Source organism: Panthera uncia, chromosome E1 (assembly GCF_023721935.1).
Source record: "Panthera uncia isolate 11264 chromosome E1, Puncia_PCG_1.0, whole genome shotgun sequence".
Taxonomy (NCBI): Eukaryota; Metazoa; Chordata; class Mammalia; order Carnivora; family Felidae; genus Panthera; species Panthera uncia.
The window spans coordinates 33,284,779-33,299,920 of record NC_064814.1 but is presented as its reverse complement, the minus strand read 5'-3'; the positions used below and the strand labels follow the sequence as shown (position 1 = coordinate 33,299,920).

At 34.6% G+C, this 15,142-nt stretch overlaps 1 protein-coding gene across 1 annotated transcript in view; it reads right to left on the bottom strand.

Annotated features, from left to right (window-relative positions):
- BRIP1 (BRCA1 interacting helicase 1) overlaps positions 1-15,142 on the bottom strand; it is a 202,466-nt gene that overhangs the window by 127,763 nt on the left and 59,561 nt on the right. The window contains 2 exon segments of the mRNA XM_049636532.1: positions 2,543-2,697; positions 12,267-12,399. Of these exon segments, the coding sequence (XP_049492489.1) occupies positions 2,543-2,697; positions 12,267-12,399 (288 nt within the window).

Genomic DNA, 15,142 nt, shown 5'->3' with positions numbered 1-15,142 from the left:
TATACACACTTCAACTTACAGAATAAAACTAGTATTCCCTACCATGTCCTCACAATAATATTTACTGTTAACTTCATCTCTAGAGAGATCAGATCTCAAAGTTCAAGTCAGGACCCTAAAATCTGTGGAGAGAATTTTATAAAAGTACAGGGAGCTAAAAACTATAAAACATTTAGAAGAAAACATAGGGAAAAATTTTTATGATACCATATTTGGCTACATTTCTTGTATATACCAAAAACACAAGCAACAAAAGAAAAGACAGATAAACTGGGTTTCATCAAAATTTAAAAACTTTTGTGCATCAAAGGACACTATCAGAGAATGAGAAGACAACCAAAGAATAGAAAATCTTTGGGGCGCCTGGGTGGCGCAGTCGGTTAAGCGTCCGACTTCAGCCAGGTCACGATCTCGCGGTCCATGAGTTCGAGCCCCGCGTCAGGCTCTGGGCTGATGGCTCGGAGCCTGGAGCCTGTTTCTGATTCTGTGTCTCCCTCTCTCTCTGCCCCTCCCCCGTTCATGCTCTGTCTCTCTCTGTCCCAAAAATAAATTAAAAACGTTGAAAAAAAATTAAAAAAAAAAAGAAAATCTTTGTAAAACATGTATCTGATATGGGATAATATCCAGAATATATAATTAACTCTTACAACTTCACAACAACAACAACAACAAAAACCACAACCCAATTCAAAAATGGGCAAAGGAGGAGCACCTGGGTGGCTCAGTTGGTTAAGTGTCCAACTTCAGCTCAGGTCATGATCTCGCAGTTTTTCAGTTCGAGCCCCATATTGGGTTCTGTGCAGACAGCTCAGAGCCTGGAGCCTGCCTCAAAGTCTCTTCTCTGCCCCTCCCCCACGCGTGCTCTCTCTGTCTCTCTCTCAAAAATAAATAAATACTTTTAAAAATGGGCAAAGAGGGGTGTCTGGGTGGCTCAGTTGGTTGGGCATCTGACTTTTGGTTTCAGCTCAAGTCAGAAACTTGCAGTTTGTGGGTTCAAGTCCCACATGGGGCTGTGCACTGACAATGTTAAGCCTGCTCGGGATTCTCTCTCTCTCCCTTTCTCTCTTCCCCTTCCCCGCTGGCTCTGTCTCTCTCTCAAAATAAACTTAAAAAAAATTTTTTTTAATGGGCAAAGGATGCAAATAGACATTACTCCAATGAACACCTGCAAATGGACAATAAGCATATGAAAAGATGCTCAACATTACTAGCCATTAGTGGAGGGTGGGTAAATCAAAATTATAAGCAGATACCACTTTATACCCATTACGATGGCTATTATCCAAAAACCAGAAACAAGTATTAGCAAGGCTGTAGAACAACTAGAAATGTTGTGCATAACCATGGGAATCTAAAATGTGCAGCTGCTATGGAAAACAGTATGTTGGTTCCTCAGATAGTTAAATATAGAATACCATATGATCCTGCAATTCCACCGCTAGAGACTCAAACAGATACTTGTACATCAAAATTCACTGTAGCATTATTCACAATAGACAAAAGGTGAAAATAATCCATGGTACATACATACAATAGAATAATCAGCCATAAAAAGGAATGGCATTGATCTATATTACAACATGGATAAACCTTGAAACCATTATGCTAAGTGAAATAAGTCAGATGCAAAAGAACAAATATATGATTCCACTTTCGGGAGATATCTAAAGGACAAATCAATGGAGATGAAAGAATAGAGGTTACCAGAGGTTGTGGGAAGAAAGAAATGAGATATAGAGATCCTATTTGGGCTGATGAAAAAGTTCTGGAAGTGGATGACTGCACAACAATGTGAATAAACCTAATGCTACTAAAATATATATTTGAAAAATGGTTAAAATAGTAAATTTTATGTTATGTATATTTTGCCATATAAAAAAAAAAACAGGAACCAAATAGTACTACAATTTAATAAGGGGTAGAGTGAGGGGAGTTAACTCTTTCTCATATTCCACATTTCACTAGATAGAGGCTTTATGCAATAAGAAAGAGACTTTCTGACACTGGAAGAAACATATTTAAAACTACACTTAAAAGGTAAATGTTTAAGTTCAGTCATATACAACTAAAAATTTAATGCTGAATTAACTAATAAGATGTATTTCAAGTATATTTATTTCAATAATCATTTTCATTAATAAAGACTAATTTCAATTGATCTAAGTCTGTGCCAATAAGTAAGAGTAATATTTATACCACTTATTTACAATGATTGTAGGTACTCACACAAAACAAGTATGGATTAAATACATACTAGTACCCAATAAAATTAATATTTTTAAGATGAAAAATACAGAGGCGCCTGGGTGACTCAGTCGGTTGAGCATCCGACTTCAGCTCAGGTCATGATCTCATGGGTCCGTGAGTTCGAGCCCCGCGTCGGGCTCTGTGCAGACAACTCAGAGCCTGGAGCCTGTTTCAGATTCTGTGTCTCCCTCTCCCTCTGACCCTCCCCTGTTCATGCTCTGTCTCTCCCAGTCTCAAAAATAAATAAACGTTAAAAAAAAAAATTAAGATGAAAAATACATATGTATTTACTTACTTGCTGTTTTGCCTAAAAAGATAGTCAAACACCATAAAAAGTCCTTTGAGTATTATTTGAGTTGAAGCACTAATAATCGGTACTTCTCTTGTCTCCTCTCTACCATGAATTGGTAAGACTTTTTCTTCTTTTTGAAGGACAGAAGAAAAATGTCCCTGAAAGAAATTACTGTTATTAAGTATACTGCAGGAAATGGGAAGAAGAGGAAAAAAACCTCTCAATACTATAATAAAACGCAAATGAAATATACATTGAAATTTGAGGAAAACATTACCAATACACAAGTGCTAAAAGTGTGTTTTAAATTCCCACATATTCCAAAATTCTCTTCAGAGTTCAAGACTCTTTAATAATAAGTTGTACACTTAGGAAGTTCATTACTTCTTCAGGCAATTAGGGTATTATTTAGCACCCTTCAAAAGTCATGAACTAGGCATGTCTAGTGGGCCCAGTTTTTAGAGCAGACAACTCTTGATCTCAAAGTTGTGAGTTCAAGCTCCATGTTGGGTGTAGAGCTTACTTTAAAAAAAAAAAAAAAAGAGAGAGAGAGAGAAGAGAAGAAGAGAAAAGTAATGGACTAAATAAAAATGTACCAAATGGTTTCTCCAAGGAGCTTAAGAGTTGATACGCCACCTAAATGCCTGAAATATTTCCAGGGAGTATTCCAACAATGAGAATAATATGACTGCATGACAAGGAAAATCTTAAAAGTGACTCAAGGAAATAATACATGCTAAATACAGAATGTATACTAACTGGCTCACTTGTTTTCATGTGACTAATAAGTTTTAATACAGATAGAAGTGTGGACATAAAAGGGGTGCCTGAGTGGCTCAGTCCGTTAAGCTTCTGACTTCGGCTTAGGTGATGATCTCGCGGTTTGTGAGTTCGGGTCCCTTGTCAGGCTCTATGCTGACAGCTCAGAGCCTGGAGCCTGCTTCAGATTCTGTCTCCCTCTCTCTACCCTCCTCCGCTCGCACTCTGTCTGTCTCTCTCTCTCTCTCTCAAAAATAAATAAATCTTAAAAAAAAAAAAAAAATAAAGTGCTTAAAGCAAACTAAAAAAAAAGAAGTGTGGACATAAGAAAAAAGAAAAGTATGCACTCGCACATTGTGAAAACTCTGAATATTGAAGCAAAAGATATTGGTGACAACTCTGATGTTTGACAATAAAGTATGTGTTCAATAAAAATAAAATGGGAAAATAGTTAAGATAAATTAAGACATAATATTAACATTCAGATATATTTTGAAATAATGCACATCTAGAGTAAAATTAGTTTCCACTGAACATTGAAGGATACAAATAGAAAGATTTTTGAAAAAGAAAAAATGAAAACATTAACTTGGAAAAACATTCAGGACTACAAATTATTAACGAAAAACAAGTATTCAATTGTTCTTCTTTTTTGTTAAATTTTTTTAATGTTTATTTATTTTTGAGAGACAGAGAGACACAGCCTGAGTGGGGGAGGGGCAGAGAAAGAGGGAGACATAGAACATGCAGCAGGCTCCAGGCTCTGAGCTGTCAGCACAGAGCCAGACGCAGGGCTCGAATTCATGAGCCATGAGATCATGACCTGAGCCAAAGGTGGACGCTTAACCAACGAAGCCACCCAGGTGCCCCTCAACTGTTCTTTTTAAAAATCAAGTCCCCTCAGCAATACTTTATATAAAGGCTACAATTCTTCCCCAACATTGGCAGAACACTGGCAATTTATTCTGTAAAACTACAGAACTTCTGAATAGACATTTTTCCAAAGAAGACATTCAGATGGCCAAGTCGCACATGAAAAGATGGTCAACAACTAATCATTAGGGAAACATAAATGAAAACCACAGGGAGATACCACTTTACACCTGTCAGAATGGCTAGACTCAAAAAGACAAGAAATAAAAAAGTGTTGGTAAGGATATGGAGAAAAAGGAACCCTCTTGTATTGTTGGTGGGAATGTAAATTGGTGCAGCCAATGTGGAAAGCACTATGGAGGCTCCTCAAAATATTAAAAGTAGAAATACATTATCCAGCAATTCCACTATTGGGTATTTAGCCAAAGAAAATGAAAACACTAATTCAAAAAGACAAATGCACCCCTATGTTTACTGCAGCAATATTTACAATAGCCAAAATATGGTAGCAATCCAAGTGTCCATACATAGATGAACAGATAAAGATGTGGTGTATATATACACACAATGGAATACTACTCAACCGTAGAAAAGAATGAGGTCTTACCATTTGTGGCAACATGGATGGACTAGAGGCTATTTTGCTAAGTAACATAACTCAGAGAAAAACAAATACTACATGATTTTACTTACATGTGGAATCAAAAACAAAACAAATGAATAAACAAACAAAAAGCAGACAAAGACCCATAAATGCGAAGTACAAACTAATGATTTGCCAGAAGAGGAGTGGGAGATACAGACTTCCAGTTTGGAATGAATAAGTCACAGGGATAAAAGGTACAGAATAGGGAATAGTCAAGGTACTTTAATAGCATAAGATTGTAGCATAGCATAACATAAAGACTTGTTGAATCACTAAGTTGAAAGTAATGTAATACGTGAAAACTAATGGAACGTTGTGTGTCAACTATACTTTAAAAAAAAAAAAATTTTGAAAGAAAGCCCAAACTACAGAAAATCCTCAACTACTGAAGGTAAGGCAATGTACTAAAAACACACGGACTGAATGAAATTCTACATATTGAATCATGAAACTACTCCAAGGCTACTTCTGCCTAGGTTACCTAAAAATTGACAAGTGGGTTTATAGATAAATAGAAAACTAAGCATATTTATTTACCAGTAATTATTACTTCACAGGACACATAAAGTTGTATACAAATTTAACCTAGTAAGCTACATGATAGTTACTATCATAAGCTATGATAATATGTATACACGATAATGACATACACACCGAATATTAATTATGGTGAAAGAATGAAGAGAGGAGAAAGGTAAAGAGAGGAAAAGTAGAAAGAGAGAGGAAAAAGAGAGTGAGTGTGTGAGAGACTGAAAGGGAGAGACAGTGTGTGTGTGTAAAGGAGATAATGCATCATCATACATTATAGGAAGTCAATAGAGAATATCTAAAATTGAAAACTCAAAAGCAGCAGAACTCAAATGTTATTTAGAAAACGGGTTAAATATCAGAAGAAATCACCAGAAGAGTTAAATGTGCCACTAGGAGGGCGACTGGGTGGCTCAGTCGGTTGAATGTCAGATTTCGGCTCAGGTCATGATCTCGCGGTCTGTGGGTTCGAGCCCGCATCAGGCTCTGTGCTGACAGCTCGGAGCCTGGAGCCTGCTTCGGATTCTGTATCTCCCTCTCTCTCTATCCCTCCCCCGCTCATGCTCTCTCTCTCTCTCTCTCTCTCTCTCTGTCAAAAATAAATAAATATTAAAAAAAATTTTTTTTAAATAAATCAAAGTGCCACTAGGAAGTGAAAATTGGGATTGAGAAGGAGTGGGGCAGATGAATGCTTTTCTTGATGGTACTGACTCTTTAAATTATATACATGCTACTTGTGTAAAAATTAACTTCTAAAAATTTAATAATCACAATGTTGAGTTTCTTAGCTAGCTAGGATTAAAGGAAATTTCCTTAACCTAATAAAAATATAACTATAAAAATCCTACAGCACCTATTGAATGGGAAAAAATTTACAAATCATATATCTAATACAGTGTTCATATCCAGAATATATAAAAACTTACAGTCAATAATAAAAGACAACCCAATTTCAAAGTAGGCAACAAATTTGAATAGAGATTTCTCTAAAGGAGATATATAAATGGACATTAAGCACTTGAATAAATGCTCAACATTAGGAATTATGAGGGAAATGAAAATCAAACTACACTGAGGTACCACTTCATTTCCCCTAGAAAACTATAAGAAGAGATAACAAGTATTAGTGAGGATGTGAAAGAAATCAGAATCCTTATACACTGTTGATGGGATTGTAAAATGGTGCAGCCCCTTTGTAAAACAGATTGCAGTTCCTCAAAGTTAAACACAGAACTCTCTCAAAAATAAACATTAAAAAAAATATTTTTTTAAAGGGGGGGGGGGGGACGACGGCACCAGGGTGGCTCAGTGGGTTAAGCATCTGACTTCAATTCAGGTCATGATCTCACGGTTCATGAGTTCAAGCCCCACATCAGGGTCTGTGCTGATAGCTCAGAGCCTGGAGCCTGCCTTGGATTCTTTGTCTCCCTCTCTCTCTGCCCCTCCCTGCTGTGCTCTGTCTCTGTCTCTCTCAAAAATAAGCATTAAGAAAAATTAAAAAAAAAAAAGTTAAACACAGAGTTACCAAATGGCCTGGCAATTCCCCTAAGTATATACCCAAGAGAATTAAAAATATAAGTGCACATAAAAATTTGGACATGAATGGTAAAAGCATTATTTATAATAGACAAAAATAGAAACCACCCAAATGTGTCAAGTGATAATGAATAAACAAAATGCAGTAGATTTATACAATGGAATATTATTTGGTAATAAAAAGGGAATGAAGTATTCATGAATGTTATGACATACATAGATGAACCTTGAAAACATACACAATGAAGGATACCAGTCACAAAAGCACCAAATCATGTTTCCATTTATGTGAAATGCCTAGAATAGGCAGGTCTATAGAAACAGAATGTAAATTAGTGGTTTCCAGGAGCTGGGGGAGAAGGAAATAGGGAATGCTTGCTAATGGGTACACAGTTCTTTATGAGGTGATGAAAATGCTCTGAAATTAGATAGCAGTGATAGTTGCATAACTCTGTGACTATACTAAAAATCACTGAATTGTATGCTTTAAAATGGCAAATTTTATGGCATGTGAATTATATCTCAGTCTAGCTGTTAATAAAAAATAAAAGAATTTTAAAACAATACAGTAGACATGTTACTAAATGATGTAACACTAGTAATATAACCTCTTCTGGGTAGCAGTAAGACCAAAATGTGTTTCACTGCCCGTGATAAACAATGCTCTAAAAGTTGAAGCCAGCAAAGAAATAAAATGTGATGGAGTTGGAAAGAAAATAGTCATTACTCATAGACAATAAAATTACATGGAAAATTTAAGAATCCATAGGCAAACCTATAAGATAGTTTAGCAACATAGTTACTTACAAGATAAATAAATAAAAATCTACCATTTTTACACACCAATTAGCAATTAGAAAATGCAATTTTTAAAATATACTATGTGAAAAATAAACAGAAACTTTAACTTACTTAGGAATAAATCTACCCCAAAACACCTAAGACTTTTAAAAATAAAATCATAAAACTTTATTGATATATAAGACATAATAAATGAAGAACTTAATATACATTGTGAACAGAAAAACTCTGTATTGTAAATATGTCAATTCTTTATAAATTAATCCATAAACTCATTGCAATTCCAATCAAAATTCCAACAGATTTTTCATAGAAATTTACAAGCTAATTCTAAAATTCAGTTGAGATCATCCCAAAGGAAAAGAACAAAGAGGAGATACGCCCTACCACTATCAATATTTTTCTAATGCCAGAGTAGTCAACAAATATGACAGTTTAGATAAACAGAATCATAGAACAAAGTCCAGAAATTAATTCACAAATAAGAGAAAATTAGATATAAAGGCAGAAGTGTCATTATAAATCAGAGGAAAATGGATGGATTATTTAGTAAATGATGCTGCGAAAATTATCCATAGAAGAAATAAAATGGATTCCTAACCTCACAATATAAACAAAAATGAATCCTAGGCTAATTAAAAACCTTTATTAAAAAAATAGTAACACTTTTAGAAAATGTACCACAAGATAGGGAAAGACTGCTAAAACTAAACTCAAATACAATTCACAAAAGAAAACACTGATAAATTTGAATGCACTAAAATAAAAAACACTTAGAAAAATACTCTATAAACAAACCATAGATACAAGAATATACATACAATGCAATAAGCAACAAAGAATTAGTGTTTTGAATATATAAAGGAATAGCAATGTATACAAAGATACATTTTCAAGGATGTTCACAGCAGAATTGTTTCTTATCCTTGGAAAACTGGCAACAACTTATATTTCAAATGACAGATTATCAAGTAATTTAGAATATGTGTACTCACAAAAATGCTACACGGCAATTAAAACTCATGTGAAAAAATCTTTATTAAAATAGTAAAGTACTCATAGTACACTGTTAAGTCAAAAGAGGCTATAAAGAAACATGTATCATATCAGAAATCTATTTATGTTAAGGATATATGGATAGAATAAGAGAGATGGTCATAAATCCAAAAGTTAATAGTGATCATGTTTGGTAGTTTTTCTTTTTCCTTTGTTTTCTTTTTCCTTTCCATGTCTTTGTACTTTCCTAATTTTTCCTTGACATATATTTTATCTGTACCTGTTTAAAATTAACGTATAATACACAGAATGCACTAGTCTTAAGTATACAGCTCCCTAAACACACACACACACACACACACACGTAACCAACACTCACTAAGGAAACAAAACATTTTTTGAATCCCAGATGGTTCCATTTTGCTCCTCTCAGCCCAAATTGCTCCTTACTGTTGCACAGTAGCAACCAGTATTCTGAATTTGGCTAACATAATTATGTTTGTCTCTTCTTAAAATTCATAAAAATAAAATCATACAGTTTGTACTCTTTTGTGTCTGGTTTCTTTTATTCAACATTATGCCTGCAAGATTCATTTGCATAGTGGCAGTGGTTCATTTTTTAAATTGCTGTCTAATATTCTACTATATGAATATCTCACAATTAATTCATTTCACTGTTGATATGAACCTTTAAAATGCAAAGTTTATGCAAAACAGTCATGAAAAGATGTCACAATATGGACAATATTTATGATACCATATTGCATTTTAAAAGCAGGCAAAAAGTATAAATATCATCTAATTAAAATACATTTTTAATGCTCATATGCTCATATGCTAGTGGTTATCATGCTAGCCATAGTTTCTATCTGTTTGGTTCAAGGACCTCTTCAAATCCAAATGAGGGAAATTACAAAACTCTGATAAAAGAAATCAAAGATCTAAACAAATGGAGAGATACTTCCTATTCATAGATAGAAAGACTCAATATTGTTCAGCTGTCAGTTCTTCCTAGTTTGATCTGTAGATTCAATGCAATTTCAATCAAAATCCCAGAAAGTTACTTTGTGGATACTGACAAACTGACTCTAAAGTTTATTTGGAAAGAAAAAAACCAGAATAATCAACACAATACTGAACAAAATCAGAGAACTGACACTACCTGACTTCAAGACTTACTATAAATCTATAGCAATTGATAGTGTGGTATTAGTGAAGGAACAGACATATCAATTAATGGAAAAGAATAGAGAGCCGAAAAAAGGACCCATAATAATACATTCAACTGATCTTTAACAAAGGAGCAAATATAATCCAATGGAGAAAGGATGGCCTTTTCAACAAATGGTGATAGAATAATTGGACACCTACATGCAAAGAAATGAATCTAGATACAGACCTTATATACAACACAAAAATTAACTCAAAGTGGATCACAGACCTAAATGTAAAATGCAAAACTATAAAATTTCTAGAAGAAAAAGACAAGAAAATCTAGGTGGCTTTGGGTTTGGTGGGGAGTTTTTAGATACAATACCAAGAGCATGATCTGTCAAAGAAAAAATTGTTAAGTTGAACTTTATTAAAAGTAAAAAAGTTCTATAAAAGACACTGTTAATAGAATGAAAAGACAAGCCACAGACTGGAAGAATATATCTACAAACATATATTTGATGAAGGACTTGTATACCAAATATACAGAGAACACTTAAAAATCAACAACAGGAAGACAAAGAACCCAACTGAAAAGTAGGCAAAGATCTGAAGAGACATCTCACCCCAAATAAGATATATAGATGGCACATAAGCATGTGAAAAGATGTTCCACATCAAATGTCATTAGGGAATTGTACACTAAAACAGTAATAAGATACTACTACATATCCATTAGAATGGGTAATATTCAAACCACTGACAATACCTAATATTGGCAAGGATATAGAATAACAAGAACCCTCATTCACTGATGATGGGAATATAAAATGGCACAGCCACTTTGGAAGACAGCAGTTTCTTACACAGCTAAAAATGGTCTTACCATATAATTCAGCAATTGTCCTAAGTATTTACTATTTACACAAGTGAGAAGAAAGCATGTCCATATAAAAATATGCACACAAGTATTTATAAGAGCTTTATTCAGAATTTCCCAAATTTGGTAGTCACCAATATATCCTACAATAGGTGAATGGATAAACAAACAGTGTGTATACATGCAGTGAATATTGTTTAGCAATAAAAAGAAACAAGCATCAAGCCACAAAAAGACATGAAGGAACCTGAGTATGATTCCAACTAAATGACATTCTGGAAAAGGCAAATCTATGGAGTCGGTTGAAAAAAAATCAGTGGTTGCTAGAGGTTCAGGAGGGCAAATGAGATGTGGTGAAAGGATGAATTAAGAAGTATAGCACAGAATATTCTTAAGGCAGTGAAAACATTCTGTATGATATTTTAAGAGTAGATACATGACTTTGTTTATATCAAAACTCAGAACTCCGCAATACAGAGAGTGAACCCCAATGTAAACTATGGACTTCAGTTAACAATAATGTAACAATATTGGTTCAATTGTAACAAATGTACTATACAATTGCAAGCTGTTAATAATAGAAACTGTATAGTGTATGAGTGTGTGTGCGTGTGTGTGTGTGTGTGTGTGTGTGTGTGTGTGCGCGCGTGCCTGTGGGCATGCGTGCGCCACACGTGTGGCTAGGGTTAGGGGAATATGAAAATTCTGTCCTTTCTGCTCAATTGTTCTGTAAACAACAACTAAAACAACCACTCTTAAAAGCAAAATCTACTGGTGGCTCAGTCGGTTGAACATACGACTTTGGCTCAGGTCATGATCTCACGGTTTGTGAGTTCGAGCCCCACATCAGGCTCTGTGCTGACAGCTCAGGGCCTGGAGCCTGCTTCGGATTCTGTGTCTCCCTTTCTCTCTGCTCCTCCCCTGCTCACACTCTGTCTCTCTCTCAAAAATAAATAAAGATTTTTTTAAAAAATTAAAAAACAATCCATTAATTTAAATAAGTAATTAAGAACAAAAAGGATAAAAACATTCTTATCTGGGGGGGAGGGAAAAACCTCTTTCAGAATAGAAGTTATGAAGCCTCTACTAGAAAAAAGTACAGAAGTGCATACTCATAAAATTTTGCATACAATTTCGTAAGATTCACAGACTCCCCAGCCCACTCATGATCCCCCAGGTTTATAACCTCTAACTAAATTAAGGAGAACAAAAAATGAATTTACCTTTTTATTTTCTAAATTTTTAACTTGTATAACTGACAAAATAACTTTTATTACAACCTAAACATATTGACTTCTTTTAGACTGGAATAAAGCAATTCATTCCGTTAAGCCTTATTTCTTTCACACTAAATAATGCTACTTTTTCATCCATAAATAATAATGATCAGTTATTAATTATAAATGAATTATAAATAATTTATCAGTTAAAAATTATCAAACTTAAATAAAATAAAATTAAAAAAAAATTAAGTTGCTACTTTTTTTAGTCTGTATTAATTTATTCACTATTAAACCATTCACTAAATAAATGTCACAGATAGAAAAATGTCTTACCTGCAAAATGGGAAAAGTAGCAGTGGTGATACCCATTTTGTGTAAATTTAAGAGCATTTCACTTCCACTCCATATTTTACAGGATGATTCATAATCCCTTTCCATAAGATGTTCAGAGTTTGCTTCTAACCAACTAAAATAAAACAATTCCATCAATCAGTATTATCCTTATGTGCACTATTTCAATAAAACAAAGAGAACTGTGATACATTGATCATATTCCTTGAAGCTCTTAGAACACAAATGCGGATTAAGACATCTTTTAAGATGCATGCATGTCTCATATTGCAAAATAAACATTTATATAGCTAAAAAGTAAGCTTTTATTCAGAAAAGAGAAACATGTAGGTGATTTCCCAATTGTGTTTTATGGATTCACACTGCTTTAGTTGACTATCTCTCCAACTGACAGCCAGGTCGTAGCATATCCCAAATGCACATAAAGGAAATACAAAACAATCTAATAAAGAAATTAAGGTGTTACATATTAACACCAAAAGGGAGTTACTAGAAAATATATTCATTTGTATGTAAATACACACATTTTTATATTCAGCCAGTGCTTAAATGTCTATATTATTATACAGTCACATACTGTACTGGGTACTGGAAATACAGTAGTAAATAAAATAGGCAAGATCCTCATTCTCATAGAAATTACATTCTACCAAAGGGAGAAATAAACTTAGAAACATATACATGAAACAAGAAAATATCAGATAGTGAAAAGTGTGATACAATGAAAATACAGGATAAAGTAATGATATAGGATAAATGTAGTGATATAGGATATAATGTAATCTAATTGCTATTTTAATTTGAATGTCAAAGAAGTTCTCCATGAGGTAACATTTATTCTAACAACTGAATGCAAAAAGTACCCAATCATGAAAAAGATCAGGGGGGTGGGGGTGGGGGGTAGTATTCCAAGCAGAAAGAACAGCTAGTGCAAAAATCCTGAAGTGGTTAACAAATTTTACTTATTTAAGGATCTGATAAAAAGCCAATATAAAGTTGCAACACAATGGGCAAAAAAGAATAACATTATGATCAATGTTAAGAGTGATAAGCAGTATTCAGGTCAGGTTAAGCCAGGGTTAGGAAATCTGGATTCTATTCAAAAGTACAATGGGAAGGTTTTAAATGAAGGGTTTTAAATAAGAGAGAGACAATCTAAGTGTTTAAAAGATGATTCCAGTTTCTAAGCCAGACTGGATTAGAGGAGAAAGGCAAAAATGAAAACAGAGACTGTTGGAGGCTGTTACAGAATTCTACTTGAGAGATGATTCTGAGATGATAGGAGACTGAAGGATTTGGGACATACGGTACAGGTGGCATTTATTAAACTTACTGATGAACCGGATGAAGTGAGGCAGTATCAAGGACAACAGATTTCTGATTTGAGGAACTGCTTGGTAATGTTTGCTTAGGTAAGGAAGACAGGGAGCATTTGAGGGGAGTAGGTAAGGAAAAGGAAGGAATTTTGTAAAGTTGAAATGTGATATCCATATCCAAACAGACACATAAAGTACAGTTGGATATATGAAAATAGCATTCCAGAGACAGACTAGAACCTAGATTTATTAAAGACCGGGCTAGACACAGATTTAGGCGTCACTAGGACTGCTATGGTACTTGGTTATGTAATTTAGGCAAACTGCAGAGACAGAGAAGAAATGAGGTCCCAGGACCAAATCCTGAGGCACTTCAATATTTACATATCAAACAGAGTAAGAACTATCAAAAGAAACTGAGAAAGAATGGACTGTGAGGAAGACGAAAACCAGGTGTCATAGAGGCTATCTAGGAAACACACTCCTATGTTGTCTCCTCTTGTCTCACTACTTCACCTCTGACACATCTGGTCACTAAATGTATGTGGCATTCTTCTTTCCTTACACCAAGCAATTCTCAAGACACTAGCTGGGTGTCCTATAATTCAATTCAATTCTGACACTAACTGGAGTTAGAATTGGCACAGACCCCAAAGGCTAAGCATTCAGCCTCACCAGACTGTCCTCCCCACCTCTTCATCTCAGATGCCAGCATAAAAGTCCAACTTGTCATTTGTACTTCTGACCAACCAGCTATAAATCAGAGGTTCCCATGACCCCTCCACAGGTTTAATCATTTACTAGAACAACTCACAGAACTCCAGGAAACACTTATGTTTACGAGTTTATTATATAATAAAGGATACAGATAAATAACCAGAAGAAGAGATATATGGGAAGAAGTCTGGAAGGGTCTAAGCACAGGAGCTTCTGTCCCAGTAAAGGCAGGGTGCTCTAAGCACATAAATGTGTGTACCAGTCTGGAAGCTCTCTGAATCCTGGCGTCATCATGTAGGCATGATCAATTATTAACTTAATCTCTACCCTTCTCCCTTTCCAGAGGGAAGGTGGAGCTGAAAGTTCTAAGCTTCTAATCATAGTTTAGTCTTTCTAGTGACCAGCTCCATCCAAGAGCCCACCAAACATCACCTCATTGAAATAAAAAACAGTCCTATCACCCAGGAAGTCTCAAGGGATTTAGGAGCTCTGTCAGGAACTGGGGTCGAAGACCAAATATTAGAACAAAAGATGCTCCTAACACAAAAGTGTTACCACCATTTAGGAAATTACAAGGGTTTTAGAAACTCTGTGCCAGGAACTGGGGACAGAGAGCAACTCTGTTATATATATATATATATATATATATATATATATATATATATATGCGTATATATATATATACGCCAAAAACATTTTCATAGAGGTGGTAGTCAACAATACCCAAAGAACACTGCTGACAGGCTGAGTAAGATAACAGAAAAATAACCTTTGGATTTGGCAACATATGGATCAATGGTGACCTTGATAAAAACAGTTTTAGTA